This window comes from Balearica regulorum, chromosome 18 (genome assembly GCF_011004875.1).
Source record: "Balearica regulorum gibbericeps isolate bBalReg1 chromosome 18, bBalReg1.pri, whole genome shotgun sequence".
NCBI lineage: Eukaryota > Metazoa > Chordata > Aves > Gruiformes > Gruidae > Balearica > Balearica regulorum.
In genome coordinates this window covers 8,206,925-8,224,699 of record NC_046201.1, presented here as the reverse complement: position 1 = coordinate 8,224,699, position 17,775 = coordinate 8,206,925, and the positions used below count along the sequence as shown (strand labels likewise).

Below are 17,775 nucleotides of genomic sequence, written 5' to 3'. Positions count from 1 at the left end.
CCCCCCGCCCGCGCCCAGGCCGGCTCCCAGGGCAGGCGCATGGCCCGCGGTGGCTTCAGGGCCAAGGGCCAGGCTCCCCCCGACTCTGGGGGGGTCACGGACCAGCAGGGCTGCCCAGTCCCAGTGAGTCCCGTGAGAAGCGCTCCCAGGCTGCTGCACGGATAAAACCAGGCAAGAAATGCCGGAGGCGCTGCCGGAGCCTGCCTCCCTCCGAGGGGCTTCACTCGGCCCCGCCGACACCCGCGAGTCCGGGGGGTGGGGGGATGATCGCGGGCTCCGAGCGAACGGCCGCACACCGGAGGCTCCCGCTCCTTGCCCGGGTGGGCGCCGCTCCCCGCGGCCTCGCTCGCTGCGGCTCCCGGGGGAGGTGGAGGTGGAGGCGGCGGGGGGGGAACGACGACGGGAGACACCACCGCCGCCCCCCCGCCCCGGGCGGCCCCGAGGCCTGGCCCGGCCCTCGGCGCTCGCAGCCCCCCGCCAGGCGCCTCCGCACCACACGCCAGCAAAAGGCGCTTTCTGGAGGGGGCGGGAGGGGGGGAAAGCGGGCCGGGAGGCGGCGGGGGCCGCCGGGGCCGGCCGGGGGGTGCCCGGGGGAACCCGCCGCCCCGCCGCGCCCCGCCACCGCTCGCCCCGCTCCTATTGACTTCCCATTGTGGAGCTTTGCAACAAAGGGTAGGATCCAAACCGTGCCCTGTTTCGTCCAATCAGGGCGCAGAGCGCCCGCTCGCCGTCGATTGGCTCCTTGTCGCCTCACAATACCCAATCGGATGCCTACTTTAACAACCAATCAGCGGCCGGGTATGCGCCCAATCAGCGCCGAGGAACCGGAGCACGGCCTTTGTGTGTGGTGACGCCACGGCGCCGGCGGAGGTCCCGGCCAATTGTACGGCGCGCTGCTTCCAGGCATTGTGAGGTCACCGCGCCGTGTGCCGCCCCCGCTATAAAATGCGTGTCCCCGCGGCGGGGAGGGCGCAGTGAGGGGTTGGTTGGCTGTGGAGTGGGTCGTGGCACGAGCAGCGCAGGCTTCGGTGCGCAGCACTACCGGTACCGGTGCTTCCTTCTTCTCCGAGCGGTGAGTGTCGAGCGTCGGGCGCGTTCCGTGGCGGGCGGCGGTGCTGCGTGGCCGTTGGCGGCCTTGGTTTCGCCTAGAGCCTGGCAGGCAGGCCGGGCCTTGCCTACGTGCCCTGAGTCACGGCCGGTTCCCATCCCCCCCCTCCCCCCCCCCCCCCCGTTGTCTTCGGGGCGGCCCGGGAGGAAGAAGGAGGCGGCGTGACTCAGTCCGCTTCCCCCGGGGAGGGGAGCGGTCGGGCCACGACGCGAAGCGGGGGTGGAGGGGGAACCGTGACTCCTCCTTCCCCTCCCGGGGGAGACCGCTGGCCGCCTGCCCGTCTCAGCGGCGGGGGAGGGGGGGGGCAGCTCGCCGACATCTGCCGCTCTTGGGGCTTGAGGGGATTGGGGACGGGGGGGGAGACGCCGCGTCGCCGGGCCTGGCGGGTAGTGTTGTCGCGGGGATAGAGAGAGCTGGGCCCCGTGTCACGCGTGCCTGTCCCCGTAGGTAAGTGAAGAGAAATGGCCCGTACAAAGCAGACCGCCCGCAAGTCCACTGGGGGGAAGGCTCCGCGCAAGCAGCTGGCCACCAAGGCGGCCCGGAAAAGCGCCCCCTCTACTGGCGGCGTCAAGAAGCCTCACCGCTACAGGTAAGGCCGCCGGTACGGCACGGCACGGCCCGGCGCTGCCGCAGCCCCTGCCCCGGCTCACCCGCTCCCTCCTCCAACCAGGCCGGGCACCGTCGCCCTCCGTGAGATTCGTCGCTACCAGAAGTCCACGGAGCTGCTGATCCGCAAGCTGCCCTTCCAGCGGCTGGTCAGGGAAATCGCCCAAGACTTCAAAACAGACTTGAGGTTCCAGAGTGCAGCCATCGGTGCGCTGCAGGTATTGCTTAGCGGCCTGCTGGGCCTTGGCGCTCGTGATGCTGAGCCTGCTTCGCTGAGGGTTTCTAACGACATTTCTTCTTGTGCTCTTGAAACAGGAGGCCAGCGAAGCATATCTGGTGGGTCTGTTTGAAGATACAAACCTGTGCGCCATCCATGCCAAGAGAGTCACCATCATGCCCAAAGATATCCAGTTGGCTCGCAGGATACGGGGGGAGAGGGCTTAAGTGAAGGCTGTTTTTATGGTGTTTTGTAGTAAATTCTGTAAAATACTTTGGTTTTAATTTGTGACTTTTTTGTAAGAAATTGTTTATAATATGTTGCATTTGTACTTAAGTCATTCCATCTTTCACTCAGGATGAATGCTAAAAGTGACTGTTCACATAAACCTCAGTGATGTGAGCCTTGTTGCTCAGGAGTGACAAGTTGCTAATATGCAGAAGGGATGGGTGATCTTTCTTGCTTCTCATGCATGTTTCTGTATGTTAATGACTTGTTGGGTAGCTAAACTTGTAAGGTACTAGAATTGATATAAATGTGTACAGGGTCCTTTTGCAATAAAACTGGTTATGACTTGATCCAAGTGTTTAACAATTGGGGCTGTTAGTCTGACCATACATCACTGTGATCAAATGTGGACTTTTTCAGAGGGTGAAACTACAAGTCTTAACCACAGTGTAACTTACAGTTTCCTAAAAACGTAAACCTGGCAGCTATAGAATACACTATGTGCATTTATAATAGCTATTTTATATATTGTAGTGTCAACATTTTTAAATTAAATGTTTTACATTCACATGTGAGGAGTCTTTGTCATTTGGTTTGTATGGGCTTGAAGCAGCTTCCTCCTGGCTCCAGGAGGTGAGCAGTCCCTCCTGTAATCCCAGACTGCTGCTGTGGCAACTTAATTTTTGTCTGTCAACAGACTGGGGAACTTGCCTTGGCTCTCCCTGAGGTTTTTGGAGGCTTTGTGCAAGTTGAGTCATCACTCTTGGCCAGCAAAAGCGGAGCTGAGCCCTGCAGCTGCAGGGCAGAGGAGGAATAGCTGGACTGACAGGCCTGGGCACCAGCCTTTTGGGGGGGACTTCTGGTTTGTTTTTTTTTTTTATTAAAGCTTAACTGCTTATTAGTGTCAGCTCTTAAGGCACAACTCTAGCATTAAGCTTTTTCTTCTCCTTCCCAGTAGATGTGGTGGTGTGACTGGTCTGCCTGAAGCAAACCTACCTGAGCAGTATCTGCAGCCCCACAGTTTCTGTGGGATCCCAGTTAATAGGAGCAGCCAGCTGCTGTTATTATTTCCAGCAAGTAAAAAAGCTAATTACACAGCCTGAGAGCATACAGGCTGTGAAGCAAACCGGAATGGGTGCTGGGCAGGATTCTCATTTCCCATGTAAGCTTTTCTGATGAAATAGGATTGTACTCACACCTTCAAACAGGTCTGGTTTTCTCAGCAGTACTGTGTCAGGTTGTGGTGGGGGAAAGCTGCTCAGACTACAGCTGGAAGTGGTAATTAACATCTAAATTGAAGTGCGAGGCTGGCTCTCCTCAGCTCTTCAAGAACAGGCTGCACTAGTAGGGCTGGAGTTGGCACAGAAGAGTAGCACAGGGAAGTAGTTGAGCTAGCCCAGCTTGATTTATTTCAGTGAAATTAGGAACAATACAGCAGAAGTGGCATTTCAGGAGGAAGAAGAGCAATGGTTTATACCAGGGACCAGGGGGTAAGTCACCACAGGCTGGCTGCACAATTGTTTGAAGACCGGACACATTCACAGCACAGACTTCCACAGCCCAAAGCAGTTTGAAAACCATCCTGACTCCTGCTCTGGGACCAGCATCGCTGGGGGTGCTGCTGGACAGCTGTGGGCCGGAGCCAGGGCTCTCCCTTATCAGACAAACCACTCTGTGTGCTTAAACCCTGCAGCTGGAGGAACAGGCGCTCCTTACCCTGTGCTCTTTCACAACAGCTTCAACACCCTTCCCTACACCGCTCCAAGTGTGCTTGGAACAAACACAGCCACTGGTTAATAACACTGTTATTAAATCTGCCACAGAGCTGCCAAAAACATGTTTAAAACCTCATCTTGGATCATTTTAGAACAACTATTTTCCTTACTGCTACACTTGTAGGGGAAAAGATTTCCTTGCATCTCAATTGCTTTAAAAGTCTGGCTCAATGTTAAGCACCATCTCAAACTTTAGTTGATGCTAAGGGATCTCGGGTGGATCAACCCGTGGGTACAGCCTGTTGAGGGGACACCTGGTAGGGATGTCCCCTTCAGAAACCTGAGGGGCCTTGGTGGCCCAGGAGCCACAGAATTTGGGAGCACCACACAGCTTGCAATGAGGCAGGTTACAAATAAGGATTCCAGGTGACAGGATTTGGGAATGCTTGATTTGGTGCTAAACTGCAGTAGCAGGCTGGGCTCCTGAAGGAAAAGTACGTTTTTAAAATAACATCCCTCGAAAACAATGTTTCCTCCAAGTTCTTAGTGGAAACAATGAACCATCTGGGTATGCCTAGAAGCTGGTTCTTAAAATAAAATCATTGTCTAGCAGTTCTTAAAAAAAACAACCCAAAACAAAAAAAAGTAAACCAAGAAAAACCAAAACCCACAAAACACCACCACCCCCCAGGAAAAAAAAAAAAAAACCAAACCACCACAACCCCACAAATCCCAAACCCACCAGAAAACTCTATCAAAGTATCTATTCATCTCAGTAACCTCAACAAAAAGAAATGAAGTTAGATCTTGCATGTGCTGGACCAGAATCACAATTCTTGGTATTCCACAAGCTCACTGTGATGATATCTGAAGACATAAACCATTCCCTTACCAATTCTCTTGATGATTTCCTCGCATTCTTGCTCAGAACTCGATGCGAACACCAGACAGTCGAACACGCTCCCGTCAGGGCTCTCTGGGGAAGCACTAAAAATGGAAACACGTACATCAGCCAGCAGCGAGCGGCTCCGAAAGCCCAGCCCTGGCTTGTAACCACACCAGAGACCCTGCGGCCGGTCTGGACGGAGCTTGTTTATTTTCTAAGACCCGCATCCCTCTATAATCCCCCCTCCCAGGGCCCGCAGGCAACACTTACGCCACGCAGAAGGCGAATACATTGCTGCTGTCCAGGCAGCGTCCCACACAGGAGATCGTGGGGTAGGGGTAGCGGCACAGGAGCTGCGCAGGGGACGGGGGGAGATGGCCGTGGGGGCTGCAGTCGGTCCTTGTCGTCCCCGACCCCTCCAGCCAGGCTCCTTGCACCGTGAGATCGGCAGCCTCGGGAATCACCGGTTTTTTTCTTGTATCTGCTCTCAGCCAGACCTTGGGTGTCGCTCACTCACTCACCTTGGAGGAGGTCTTCTCCTGTACGAGGACTTCTGCTTCCTTCACATCAAATAAAACCTCCTGAATGGGGGATGGAGGGGAAGAAACCCCGATCATCACAGTGTCCGAACTCTATTTTTAATAAGACACTTAGAAGAGAGAGATTATTAAAGCAGAGGTGATGAAACACAAACACAGCTTTTTCAAGGAGTTTTCTCTGTGCTGCTCTTTTTGTCACCGCCCAGTGCTCTCACACTTAAATCTTCACAAACCACCCCCTGAAGGCTCAAGTAACAGTGACCTGAGCCCTAAAGCACCCCTGGAACCAGGATCAGCCCCCCCCCCCCAGTTTTCCAAGTGCTTTCCTGCAGGTGGTTGTATTTTATTTATTTTTTTTCCTCCCCTTAACTCACTTTCCTATCCTGGCTGCAGATCTGTTTCTAACAAAAAAAACCCCAAAAACAACCCAAAACCAAACAACCCAACCGCTCACAGGGGTGGGGGGGGTCAAAGACTCAGCCAGGCCAAGCAAACCTGGAGCTGGCAGGAGGAAATATCCCCAGGCAGAGGGGATATCGCTGCAGTTTTCTCACCAAGCCCTTCCCGGGGTGCCCCCAGCCCCATCGCTCACCCGTGGTGCCACGTGCCTCTCCAGCACGGCAGGGATGGCCTGGTCCAGCACCTCTTTGCCCCCGTACTGAAACAGAGCAGGAAGGAAGGAATAACCCACGGACATGTAAAAAGAAACCCAGAAGAGATGATTTACCCCTCAGCATGTCTCTGACCCATCACCTCACCGTCCCAACGCTGGTCCGGCCCAGGTACCACAGGTTGTAGAGCAGCCTGGGGAGGAAAGGGCTTGGGGGCATCAGAGCAAGGACCCTGCACAGCATCCGCCTGCTCTTTGCAGGGGAGGGTGCTCACAGCCCCCCATCGCCCCCAGGCCACGGGGCACCTTTGGTCCCACACCCTTGAGCCGAGACTGGGGATAGTGTGGGCACGGGACTGCCCCAATGCCGGGACCCCCAGCTCAGCCCAGGGGGTCCCCACAGCCCCGACCCTACCTGCCCCCCTGCAGCCTCTGTGGCTCCCCCTCGCCCCTGCGCCGGGGGCCGCGCTGGAGCTGGAAGCGGGGCTCCTTCTCCTTCAGGATCTCCAGGTAGGGCAGCAGCGGCTCATAGATTCCCCCGTCGTGCCACCGCCACCGCAGCAGGCGGAGGCTGAGCGGTTGTCCCTTCAGCTTCTGCAGCACGGCCCCGGCCTGGAGGGAGGGTGGGGGAAGCAGAGGGGAGGATGGGGGCAGGAGAGGAGGAGACACGGCAGCTCTCCGTGCCCACCCACCTGCCCGCTGTAGGCGTTTCTCAGGGAGCAGCCATTGATCTCGTCGAGGACGTCACCGGCCAGCACCACCTCGTCCACCTCTGCCTGGCTCTCGGGGAGCACCTCGGTGACAAAGACTCGGCCGTCTACATACCTGGGGGTGCAGCCAACCCCCGGCTCAGCCCTGGGGACTCAGCCCTTTCATACCACCAGCAATGGTTCTCCAGTACACAGAGGCAGAGAAAAGCCACCCCACGGACAGCAGATACCAGCGAGACTGAGTGGGTGGGGAGAAAAGCACCCAAGACAGCCCTGATGCTCTCAATGGGGTATTTCTCTCCCCTTTTTGGGGGGTTTTTGAGTGCTATGCTGTCCAGATCCCACTGGAGAGCAGAGAGGAGGATCAATGGCTCCTACCTGAGCACCATGCCCAGCACTCGGCACGGGACTGTCTCATAAGTGATGCACACCTGCAAGAGAGTGGCCAGTGACAGTGGCCTTGGCCAGCGGTTGCCCAAGGAGCATGCCCAGGATGAGGGAGAGGACGGAAACCCCTTGCCATGGATCATTTCTGGCGCTGATGCCAGACCAGGGCTTCAGGAGCCCCAGGAGAGGCTGGTCCCAGTGCCCCAGGTTGAGCCAGGACCGTCAGTGGCTGCTTGCCCCTGTCCTCTCCTGGGATTTAGCTGTGCCCAGACCCTGGGGGGGGGGGAACAAACCTGCCAGATGGATGGGATGGCAAAGCAGCACGTGAACCCTTAACTCAGCAAGGAGCCCTCCTCCCTTGCCCCACGCAGCCGGGGGAGTGCTGCCGCCCCTCCCCAAAGCCACTGCTGTTTGCAGCAGCACTTACTGTCACATCGCATTAGCCAGGGACCTGAAACGCGGCCAGTTTGGCTGGGAGCGCTTGCTGTTAGAAATGCCCAAAAGCCAGTGGGATCCCAGCCTCCGCGGCAGTGCCGCAGCTCAGTGCGCACTGCGACCAACCCCAAAGCCACCTGGAGCCTTTTTTGGGGAGTCTTTCGGGTTAAAAAGGCAGCAGATGGATTCTCTTAATTTTTAAGAGACATCAAGGCATCCCCACCGTTCTCATTAGATGCACCGATATTTCACTGAACGAAACCAAGAGTGAAACCAACTGACACATAATCTGCGTCAGCCGAGGGAAACGGTGATTTTTTTAGCAAGAAATCAGGGAAGGAAGCATGGGAAATCTTCATTTTTGTCAACAATTTAGGCCTGGGTACTACTCTTGCTCGGTTTTACTCCCAGGAACGCTGGGATCTGCTCCTGGTGACAGCGCAGGCAGCCGGCAGGATCCAACCTCGGTGGCAGAGGCAGCTCTGCTCGTGCTGGTGAACCTGAGCCGATTCTGCCCGGCCACAGCTGGGGGTGAGTTGGGTGGCAATCCCTCCCCACCAAATCATTCCTTAGCTTCCTCATTTGACTTTTCAGCGAGGGCCAGGTGGCAGAAGGGCGGCTCTGGGGAGAGATGAGCTCTTACCGGCAGCAGCCAGCTTTCGTCCAAGAAACTGCAATTCTGCAAACAAAGGAGTGTCAGCGCCATCGGTCCCCGCAAGAAAGGGGCCAGGGCCCCACACCAGCAGCCATCCGCCGGCCACCACCCCACCGATTTGTCACCGTACCTGCAGGTCCAGGGAGAAATCCATCTCTGTCACCACCAGCAGCAGCGAGAGGAAAGGCTCTGCAGAGGGATGGGGACGGAGAGGCAGTGTCACCAAGGGGCTCCCGGCAGCCGCAGCCTCGCGGGGGACATGGCAGAGGTCTGAGTAAAGCCATTTTCGGCGTAACTAATGAGCCCTGGGGAGTGAGGTCCTGAGAGCATCCCAGCACCGCAGCACCCAGGCTGCTGCTGGAGGCTTGTCCTGAGCTCCTGCTGCTGGCACGGGGGGAGAAGCGCTGCAGCTCGATGCCCGATTTCCCCAAAATCAGACCAAGGCTCACAGCAAATGCTGCTGACCAGCAACTTTCTCTCCATTTCTCCCCCTAAATGCAGCAAAGCTGCCTGGGCTCTCCTGTAATTACACTGACGGAGATCTGCAATCTGCTCATGCACCAGCAGCACAAGTGATTTATAAGGTAGGTACAGGTTTAACATGGGGTTATTTATCATAATCAAAAGATTAAAGGCTTTCACCCTGGCCTGGCCCCCCGAGGAGCATGGCTGTGGACAGAGGAGCGCAGTGTCTCAAGGCAACAAAGCCATTACGGCACCAAACCCCCGATGTGACCCCTCACAGGGGACCGCAGCCTGGGCCCAGCCACTGAGGGCTCCCAAAGAAATAACACAAAAGACGCTTCGGAAGCTATTTTCCTATCCTATGATACTAACACCAACCTTAGATGAATTCAAACCATGTTTAAATATTTACACCTCTTTTTGCATCGCTACAGCGGGATATTTAGATTTTACCGCTAAGTTTGGCTTAGAAAAAAATCACAGTGCACTATTTTCCTTCCTCCCCACAGCAGCGCGGTGCTGTAACCCCTGTGAGAGCTGCCTTGGGGCAGGTTACATCCCACGTCGGAGGAGCTGCCGTCTTACCCAGGAGGTCTTCGTTGCTGAGGATGGAGCTCACTGGATCATAAAACTGAAACACAGAGGAACACCACCATTATGCCGCTGTTTCGCTGCCTGTTACCCACCGGTAGCGGCTCCCCGCTGTGTGCTGCACCTCCAGGAGCCGGGGGGTCCGTGCCAGCTCCCGCACGGCCGCTGCCAGCACCTTCCCCTGCAGAGCCAAGCGCAGAAAGTACCGCCCGTGGCCCTGCGCCGTCCGCACCTTCTCACAGCTGCCTGCTTTCTGGATGCTGATGGAGAGAGGGGTCGGCCTGTTTGGGGAGAAGGGAAGCAGCTTGGGAATGAAAGCTTGGCGGTGTGCGGGAACATCCTCCCCATACCCGGGGTTTTTGGGATAAGCACGTCACGATGGATGCCACCATGGCTCGGTTTTTCACCCCCAGCCCGGCTCAGAGCTGCTCACCTGCCGCCATCCCCTGCGGGAAGCTGCTCCAGCCAGTGCCAGTAATCCCGTCTCCTGAAGCCCCAGGCCGGCTCTGCAGGAGAAAGGGAGCAGGAGGCCCCTCGCCGCAGGCACTGGGACGCTGCCACCCCCCGCCCGGGCAGAAGGGCCACTCACGCCGCAGCCCCTTGCGCAGGATGCTCTCCAGCAGCTGGCAGAGGGAGGCAAGGTGCGGCGAGGTGTCCGTGCAGGGCCCCCCGCCCTCCCGCAGCCGCAGCACCCCGCCTGCAGTGAGGGGAGAATATCAGCACCCATGGGTGCCCCAGCCGGGGATGGGAGGGGCACCCACGGGAACAGCCCTGTGCACAGCTCCAGGGTGGGTCGCTGGTGCTGCAGCACACCCCAGCAGGATATGACCCCCCTCCCGCACCGGGCAGAAGTTCAGGTAAACTTCCTCAAAGCCAAGCCCGGTGCAAACACCGGGTCAGGCGACGGGGCTGGCCCTGCCACGGCGGCCCCCGGAGCCCCCCCGGCCGTCGGTCCAGCCAAACCGGTGCAGCGAGGGGCCGGGCCCCCGGGCAAGGGCTACCGGAGGAAGCGGGTACCGGTCCCCAGGGGGGCCACGCTCACCTTTAAAGGCGCTCAGCAGCGGCTCCTTCCCGGCCATGGGCTCCTCCACCCGCCCAGGGGGTCCCGCGGCGGCGGCTGCGGCCGGGCGGGAACCGGGAACCGGGAACGGGCCCCGCCCCGGGAGCGGAGCAGCCCGGCCCCACGGGGGGGGCGTGAACCCTCGTGGCTCACACCCACCCGGGGCCGGGCGCGGGCACGTACCGAGGGACATCGCTACATGGGCACAGGCAGGAATCTGTCGCCCTCCACATAGCTAGGCTCTTACAGCACACCAGCATATCTACGTGAACCTGTACAGAAATAAAAAGCATAGACAGGCGTTGGCGGGCATAGGTGTACCACAGACATTGGCATATATATATCTGTATATCCGTACATGTATATAAAACACATACATTGGCATATGTATTGGCATAAAACGCGTATATAACAGAGACACCGGTGCGCATACATACATATATGTCTGTACATATGTTAGTACAACGCGGGCAGTCGGATGTGGATACGGGTATAGATAGATGTACCAGTCCCAGGTACTGGCACCGCCACAGGTACACACAGGGGTGTGCACAGGCGTGACTCTCGCTCTGCCTATAGAAATGCCCACGCACCCGCAGCTTTCCGAGGCCGCAGCCAGGGGCGCGCACGGCCCGTGGGAAGGGGCTGCGTGGACCGGGAAGGGCTCCCCGGCTCCGCCGCGACCCCGCAGCGCCGGCACTGCGAGCCCGGCCGCCGGCGGAGCTCAGGGGCGGTGCGGGACCGGGGGCGGTGCGGAGCTCGGGGGCGGTGCGGGACCGGGGGCGGTGCGGAGCTCGGGGGCGGTGCGGAGCTCAGGGGCGGTGCAGGACCGGGGGCGGTGCGGGACCGGGGGCGGTGCGGGACCGGGGGCGGTGCGGAGCGGCCATGGCGGAGGCGGTGTCGGAGCCCCGGTCGCTCCCGCTGCTGGCGGCCGCCCGCCGGGCGCACGAAGCGGCTTTCGGGGGGGCGGCGGTGCTGGCGGCGTGGGCCCCCGCCCGGGTTAACCTCATCGGCGAGCACACCGACTACAACGGCGGCTTCGTGCTGCCCATGGTAAGGGCTGTGCTCCGCCGCCCCGGCCCCGTGATCCCTCGGTATCCGCCTTCCGGGTCCTCTCTGCAGCCTCCGGGGAGTCCCCGGCCGCCGTCCCGCCACCCGTCTGCCCCTGGATGCCCCCCCGAGATCCCCCGCCTAGGACCCTGCGGGATCCCCCGGGATTCCCCCACCGCGCCCGGGACCACCGGAGGTCGGAACGGGGCCCGGAGCACCGGGGGCAGCACCCCACGGACCGGCTCCTGACTCACTGCGGGGGGTGTGGGGTGTGATTCCCCCTCCCCGACCGCCTCTTCGAGGGGTCTTTTCTGCCACCCCGTTAAACGATTCTCCGTTCCCGGAGAGGGATGTTTTGGTGGCAGAGATGACTCAAAGCAGCTGGGGCTTCCTGCCCTCCTTCAGCTTGGTGGAGAAGCCCCCGCTCAGTCCTAAATCAAACCTACAGCTTATTATTTTGAGGCTGAGGAGCGTGGGAGCAGGTCAGCTGAATTCCTCTGCAGGAAAGAAAACTTCCCGAAGCCTCTCACGGCCTCATCATGGGTTTCCACTCCCCTGGAGTGGCTGGTGTAGCACCCTGGCACTGAGCTGGGGTGGTCAGTCACAACGGTTTGGTGCTAAGACTGACACTGTGTGGCATTAAATAGCCAGAAAGTTTAATGCTGTGCTGAGCTGGACTGTGCGGTGGGGGCTGGCGGCTCTGCCGGACAGAGTTAAGGGTAACACATGTTGGGTGCTGCCAGCGGAGGGTTGAAGTGGCCACAGCTGTCCCCTGCCCCTGGGGATGCTCCAAGGGATGCTGCAGGGTCTGTCCACCTTCCCCCCTCTCCCAGGCCCTGCAGCTGGGGACGGTGCTGGTGGGATCCCCCGCGCAGGATGGGACCATCTCCATCCTCACCACCTCGGCGGAGGCGGATGAGCCCCACAGGGTGCAGTTCCCGGCTCCCCGCCAAGGCAGCCCTCTGAGCCCAGGACAGCCGCGCTGGGCCAACTACGTCAAGGGCGTCATCCAGCACTACCGGGGTAAGGCCCAGGCTGCCGGGCAGGTCAGAGCCCCCATCGTGTGGGGCCGGTGCTCAGCACGTGGCTTTTGGTGTGCTCCAGGGGCTCTTCAGTGCTGGTGCAATCCTGCAGCTGCTGCTGGGGCCAGGCTCCAGCAGAGACACTTTCAGCTCCACAGACCCCTGTGTTTGGGGGGGGGGGGTGGGATGCCTGGGTCACACTCTGCCGTGGGTCATCCTGCATTTTAAAATGGGATATCGGACAGGGGGTCCTCTCTGTCAGCTCCCCCTGAGCTGTGGGGCAGGGCAGCCCCCAGCCCTGCAGGGGCTCCTGGCTCCCCCCCTCCCTTCTGTTCCCGCAGGTGGTCCCGTGCCGGGCTTCAGCGCCGTGATAGCCAGTGACATCCCCCTGGGCGGGGGCCTCTCCAGCTCGGCCGCTCTGGAGGTGGCTACTTACACCTTCCTCCAGCAGCTCTGCCCCGGTAAGGCAGCAGCCGGTCCTGGCCCCTGGCACCTCCATTCCCGGGTGGGAGCCGGGATGAAGGGGATCCCACAGCCTTTGGGGAAATGCCACTGTGGAGTGGGTCACAGTCCCCTGCTGCAGCTGGAGCTGGCACCACTGTGGCTATGGGGCTCCTCCGTCTCACCCAGCCTGACCTGGCCATGCCTCTAAAGCCCATGGACCACCCCTGGGGCTGGCCAGGGGGATGAGAGGATGTTCCCTTGGCAGCAGCATCTCCCCACCCTCATGTCCCCAAAAATGGAGAGATCTGAGACACTGGTGTCAAATTATTGCATCCAGCTGGATCCAGAGACCCACGTTGGCATGGATGCCGTACACTGGTGCAGGAGCAAGCACCTGCAGCTGATGCTTTAGCTAAACCCCGTTCCATGGGAAAGCAACTCTTTATCTTCGTGTTTGCTCCCCCTGCTCTGAGGCAAGGGGCAAAGGTCCCAGAGCTGCTAACCTGCACCTCTCTACTCTGGCACAGATGATGGTGATTTGGCAGCCAAGGCGCTGGCGTGCCAGAAAGCGGAGCACACATTTGCCGGCATGCCCTGCGGGATCATGGACCAGTTCATATCCGTGATGGGCAAGGAGGGCCACGCACTGCTCATTGACTGCAGGTCAGGGCCGAGCACTGAGCTCACAGCACCGTGCCCATCTCCTCAGGCAGGCAGGGACGAGCTAGTCCCATGGCCATGAAATAAATGCAGGAGTGCAGGGAGGGGTTAAACCCTGAACCCAGCCCAAAATCTCATTGCGGGGCTGGGGCTCCCTGCGTTTTAATTCCTGTGTCTTGATTCCTCCTCCTGCATCCTTTCTGCTACTTGCCTGGGCTGTCTTTCCTGCAAAGTCGCTAGGGTCCATCATGGGACTAATAATTGGGAGTGAAATGCTCGAGCGAAATCCTAAACCATGTGAACTTTGCCTCTGCGGAGGCAGGAGCTGCCTGCCACATGGCCTCTCCCCGGATGGCCGAGGGCTGGAGCAGCAGGGGGACAGGCACACGAACTGTGCTGAGCTCTCGCTGCAGGTCCCTGGAGACCGTGCTCGTTCCGCTGACTGATGCCAACTTAGCCGTCCTCATCACCAACTCCAACGTGCGGCACACGCTGACGGGCAGCGAGTACCCCACACGCCGGCGGCAGTGCGAGGAGGCAGCAGCGGCGCTCGGCAAGGCCAGCCTGCGAGATGCCACCATGGCTGAGCTGGAAGGTGGGGACGGTCCCTCCCTTGGCTCTGGCTGCTCCTCGGGGCAGCAGGAGCTCGGTGCCCCATGGCACAAGCTGAGACTGCGGGGCAGCACCTGGGTGGATGGATGGATGTTTGCGCTGGGACAGGAGCGTGTCACGAGTGGAGACGCAGGGTTTCGGGATGCGGCCGTGCTCACCCCCAGCAGCATCCCACAGACTCAAGTGGTTTCGCTGCAAGGATGTGCGTACCTCCACAGCATCCAGGAGCCGGCTGGGCGAGGAGGTGTACCAGCGGGCCAGGCATGTCATCGGTGAGATAGCACGGACAGTCCAGGCAGCACAAGCACTGCAGGACAGGGACTACAAGACATTTGGGAGGCTGATGGTGGAGAGTCACAACTCCCTCAGGTGAAGATCTACCACCTCTGGGCAGGGCAGGCTGCACTGGGGGCACGGATGTCGGGTCCTCATGGGGTTTCTTTGCCCATGGGTGCAGCACTGGGGGCAGCCAGGGCCATGTCCTGTCCAGCACCTCTCACAGCTCAGCCTGACGGGGAGTTTTAAGAAAAGCCCCACAGGCTTCTGCACCAAGGGGGGTGCTGGGATGAGACAGCCGGTCACATACGTTACAGACGTGCACTGCTTACAGCAGCGCCCAGCAGGTCCCTGATGCTCACAGCCTTGCTCCTGTATATGTGCACTTACAGGCAGAGAGCTGGACCAGGATCTGCGGCGTCCTGCATCGCTGCAGTTTGCTACAGCAACGGATACACCAAGATGCACGTTTCAGCTGTTCATGGTGCAGGGGCTATGGCCGGGGTGCAGGACAGGGCTGACCACGGGTCTCCTCTCTGCAGGGATGACTATGAAGTGAGCTGCCCGGAGCTGGATGAGCTGGTAGCAGCAGCCCTGGAGGTCGATGGGGTTTATGGCAGCAGGATGACCGGGGGAGGCTTCGGAGGCTGCACGGTGACTCTGCTAGAGGCCGGTGCTGCAGAGAGAGCCCAGCACCACATCAAGGTACATGCCAGAAAAGTGCCTGGAGATTGACTTAAAGATCCCAAGGAAACACTCAGGGGCACGGCCCGGGGATGCCATTGAAGCTGCGCTCCCGAGGCACTCGGGTTGGTGTAGCCCATCCAGTGCTGCGTGGGGATAGCCCCAAGTCTGTTGATGCTACTAAGCTCTTGCAGGCAGTTCAGCGCCGTGCTGGTCGCAGAGTGCTGCCCAGGGACCTCGCTGCATTGAGAAAGTGACTGAAAAGGTGCTGGATGAGCTTCAGGAAGGCTAAATCTATCCGGGGAAAAGTAATTCAAGTTGAGCTTAGGTAATGCCAGCAGTCATAACCCAGGAAAGATCTTGGTGCTGTCATCAATGTTCTCTAAAGCCGCAGCTCAGCGTGCACTGGTAGCTGAAAACGCCAGCAAAATGGAGGTGTTAGGAAACGGGGGCTGTGAATGAGGCAGAGCCTCATTTTGCTGCTGTGTGAGATCATGGTGCGCCCTGTAAAGAGGAGGGGGGATAAAGAAGGGGCAGAGGACGATGTCTGAAATGAGACTGAAAGGGCTGTGCCTCTGCCATCTGATGAGAAGCTGGGAGAGAGGGAACGTGACCAGGAGTTACAAAACAGTGAAGGGGGTAGATAGGGGTATTCCTCTAAAACAAGAACCAGCGACCACTGGATGAGCTTTAGGAGAAAAGCAGAGCCGAGAAAGCCCTGCACAGAGCTGGCGGTGGAGGTCGGCGGCATCAGCAGCCTCAAAAAGGGGTTGGAAAAAGTCAGGGAGAACAGCTGCTGAAGGGTGAGCCTGGGGATGTGTCGATAGCCTCCCTGCCCCATGCTGTGCATGGACCAAGGGACCCCAGGCAGCGGCCAGGACAACATGCTGTCCCCAAAAAGCCTCTCCCGTGGCTGCTGTAGGTGGCAGGGCCAGACGCAGGGCTATGCTGAGCCTTTCTCCTGGCTCTGGCATCCCCAGCCTGGCCCCTTGCTGCAGCACGGTACAGCCCCAGAGCACAGCACTTTCTGCTCCTCTTGTCTCCTAGGAGAAATACAGCGGCACAGCCACCTTCTACCTCACCAAACCCTCCGGAGGGGCAAAGGTGCTGCCCTTGTAGAGGAGCGACACCTCGCCTGGCCTGGGATCCCCTCCCTCCGAGGGGCAGCTGCTTTCCTCGCTTCGCAAAGGAATCACTTTGTCCATCTGCATCATTTCCCTAATAAATGCAAAACATTTGCACAGTCGTTCAGCGCCCACCTGAGCCGAGCTCTGACACCAAAAATCACTGGGGACCTTTCCTCGGAGGAGGCTGGTTTAACTCCAGTTCGTACTGGTGTAACGAGCCATTACGGGGGACGCAGTGTTCAGTAGTGCCACTGGAGCTGCAGTCACAGGAGGGGATGGCAGTGGAGGAGCAGCAGGCACTGATGCTTGGCAGAAACCGCTGCTTGGGTATCTGCTTCTGGCACGTGGCCTTCATCTGCTGCTGCAGATGGAGAGTATTGGAGGGGGGATGATTTTTTTTAAATTTTTTTTTTTTTTCTAAAGAAAAGGGAAGAGGCAGACTGTAGAGAAAACATTTATTGAGTGCAATAGGAAGCCATCTAATCAAAGACCCACAGTCAGAGTGGGCTGCTGGATCCACCTCGGAAAGGCTGAAACACCACCAGCCCTAATGACCCGATGAAAATTAAGAAGTGAGGCTGTTCTAGTGCGAGGCATGGGTTAGGTGGGGATGGCATGGCCCTGGAGAGCAGCAGCTGAGGGGCTGTGCTCTTCTCTTGGATAACAGAATAGTCTTTGGTTAAAATATTTGGAAGCAGGGCTCCCTTTTTAGGCAGTTTTCAACATTTTATCCTGGACCACAAAGCACAGGGAAAGAGTCAGAGTCCTTGTGCAGGAGGAGGCACATCAGCTGGAGAGGAAACCCCAACCACACAGGTGAGATGGGAACTGGGAGGCAGGCAGGCTAACACCAGTGGTACTTGCTCAGGAAAAATAAGTGCTTCTTGAAGGCACAGTAAAACCACAAGGTTGGTGAAGTCTCTCTTGACTCAAGTTCAAAAGTGACCCAGATCCAGCTGCAGTCCTGGAGACTCCTGCGGACTTTACTCACCCACGCGCATCTTTGGCTCAAACCTGTCCAACCCCTTCCACTCAAGTGAACAGCCCCGAGAGGAGAGGAAGCTCTTGATGAGGTCAGTGCTGGAAAGTCATCTTCTGAGTCCAAAAAAAAAAAAAAAAAAAAAAAAAGACCAAAAAAGCCAATGTCCAGCATCAGATCAAATCAGGCAGGCGATGCAGCCAGGGAGACCACGCAGCTGCTGTTTTGGTTGGAAGCTCTAATCCAGAACGGTGGCAGCCGCTGCTTTGGGCAGGGTCCTTGCTTTCGTCAGGCTCCTCGCCTGCTCCCGTGCAGCTGAAGCACACCAGGGAAACGCGCTGTTCAGCAAGACACGGAGCCCGATTGTTCTCACTGGCAGAGGGCAGCGAGATGCCAGGCGTCGTGCCGAGAGCCAGGAGACGAGGCCCATCGGTGCCTCGGCTCAGCCCTGCACCCAGCACCGTGCGAGGACAGCTAAAGCCAAGGGCTGAAGGAGGCTCAGAGACTTGCTCAGGACGATGAGAGTGCTTGCTGTTCCCTCGTGTTTACTGCGGGATCACGGGTCCCTTGACAGGCATTGCTGTTGGGCAAAAGGGCTTTTAAAAGATACCCAACATCTTCAGCCCAAAAAATCTAATGCTCTCCACATCAGCCTTATAAGAAATCCCAGGCACCGTTCCCATCTCCAGGCACCGCTGCCCGGGCCATT

The 17,775-nt window shown here is 58.7% G+C and overlaps 3 protein-coding genes across 10 annotated transcripts; 2 read left to right on the top strand and 1 right to left on the bottom strand.

Annotated features, from left to right (window-relative positions):
- The first annotated feature begins 947 nt into the window (after positions 1–947).
- On the top strand, positions 948–2,729 carry H3-3B (H3.3 histone B). Its single transcript, XM_075770478.1, has 4 exons — positions 948–1,072; positions 1,556–1,697; positions 1,779–1,932; positions 2,030–2,729. Exons 2-4 carry the CDS (start codon positions 1,570–1,572, stop codon positions 2,156–2,158), a joined length of 411 nt encoding a protein of 136 aa, XP_075626593.1. The 5' UTR covers positions 948–1,072; positions 1,556–1,569; the 3' UTR covers positions 2,159–2,729.
- Positions 2,730–3,355: 626 nt separating this feature from the next.
- Positions 3,356–10,292, bottom strand: LOC142604354 (uncharacterized). 7 transcript variants are annotated; one of them, XM_075770448.1, is made up of 16 exons: positions 10,195–10,292; positions 9,742–9,849; positions 9,586–9,658; positions 9,277–9,433; positions 9,147–9,192; positions 8,227–8,285; positions 8,085–8,120; positions 6,998–7,050; positions 6,602–6,734; positions 6,325–6,521; positions 6,058–6,103; positions 5,892–5,957; positions 5,282–5,341; positions 5,031–5,113; positions 4,767–4,861; positions 3,356–3,852 (listed from the first exon to the last, which is right to left on the bottom strand). In XM_075770448.1, exons 1-16 carry the CDS (start codon positions 10,229–10,231, stop codon positions 3,818–3,820), a joined length of 1,284 nt encoding a protein of 427 aa, XP_075626563.1. In that variant the 5' UTR covers positions 10,232–10,292; the 3' UTR covers positions 3,356–3,817. The 7 variants fall into 7 exon arrangements, 5 of the variants coding, with proteins under 5 accessions (XP_075626563.1, XP_075626565.1, XP_075626564.1 ...); XR_012838218.1 differs by lacking the exon at positions 5,031–5,113; XM_075770450.1 differs by lacking the exon at positions 6,325–6,521 and having other exon boundaries at positions 6,053–6,103.
- A 789-nt stretch (positions 10,293–11,081) lies between these two features.
- GALK1 (galactokinase 1) lies at positions 11,082–16,205 on the top strand. Of its 2 annotated transcripts, XM_075770612.1 has the most exons (8): positions 11,082–11,265; positions 12,096–12,285; positions 12,626–12,745; positions 13,256–13,391; positions 13,802–13,983; positions 14,219–14,369; positions 14,819–14,981; positions 16,008–16,205. In XM_075770612.1, the coding sequence occupies exons 1-8, from the start codon at positions 11,098–11,100 to the stop codon at positions 16,077–16,079; spliced, it is 1,182 nt and encodes a 393-aa protein (XP_075626727.1). In that variant the 5' UTR covers positions 11,082–11,097; the 3' UTR covers positions 16,080–16,205. The 2 variants fall into 2 exon arrangements, with proteins under 2 accessions (XP_075626727.1, XP_075626728.1); XM_075770613.1 differs by lacking the exon at positions 12,626–12,745.
- Positions 16,206–17,775: the final 1,570 nt, after the last annotated feature.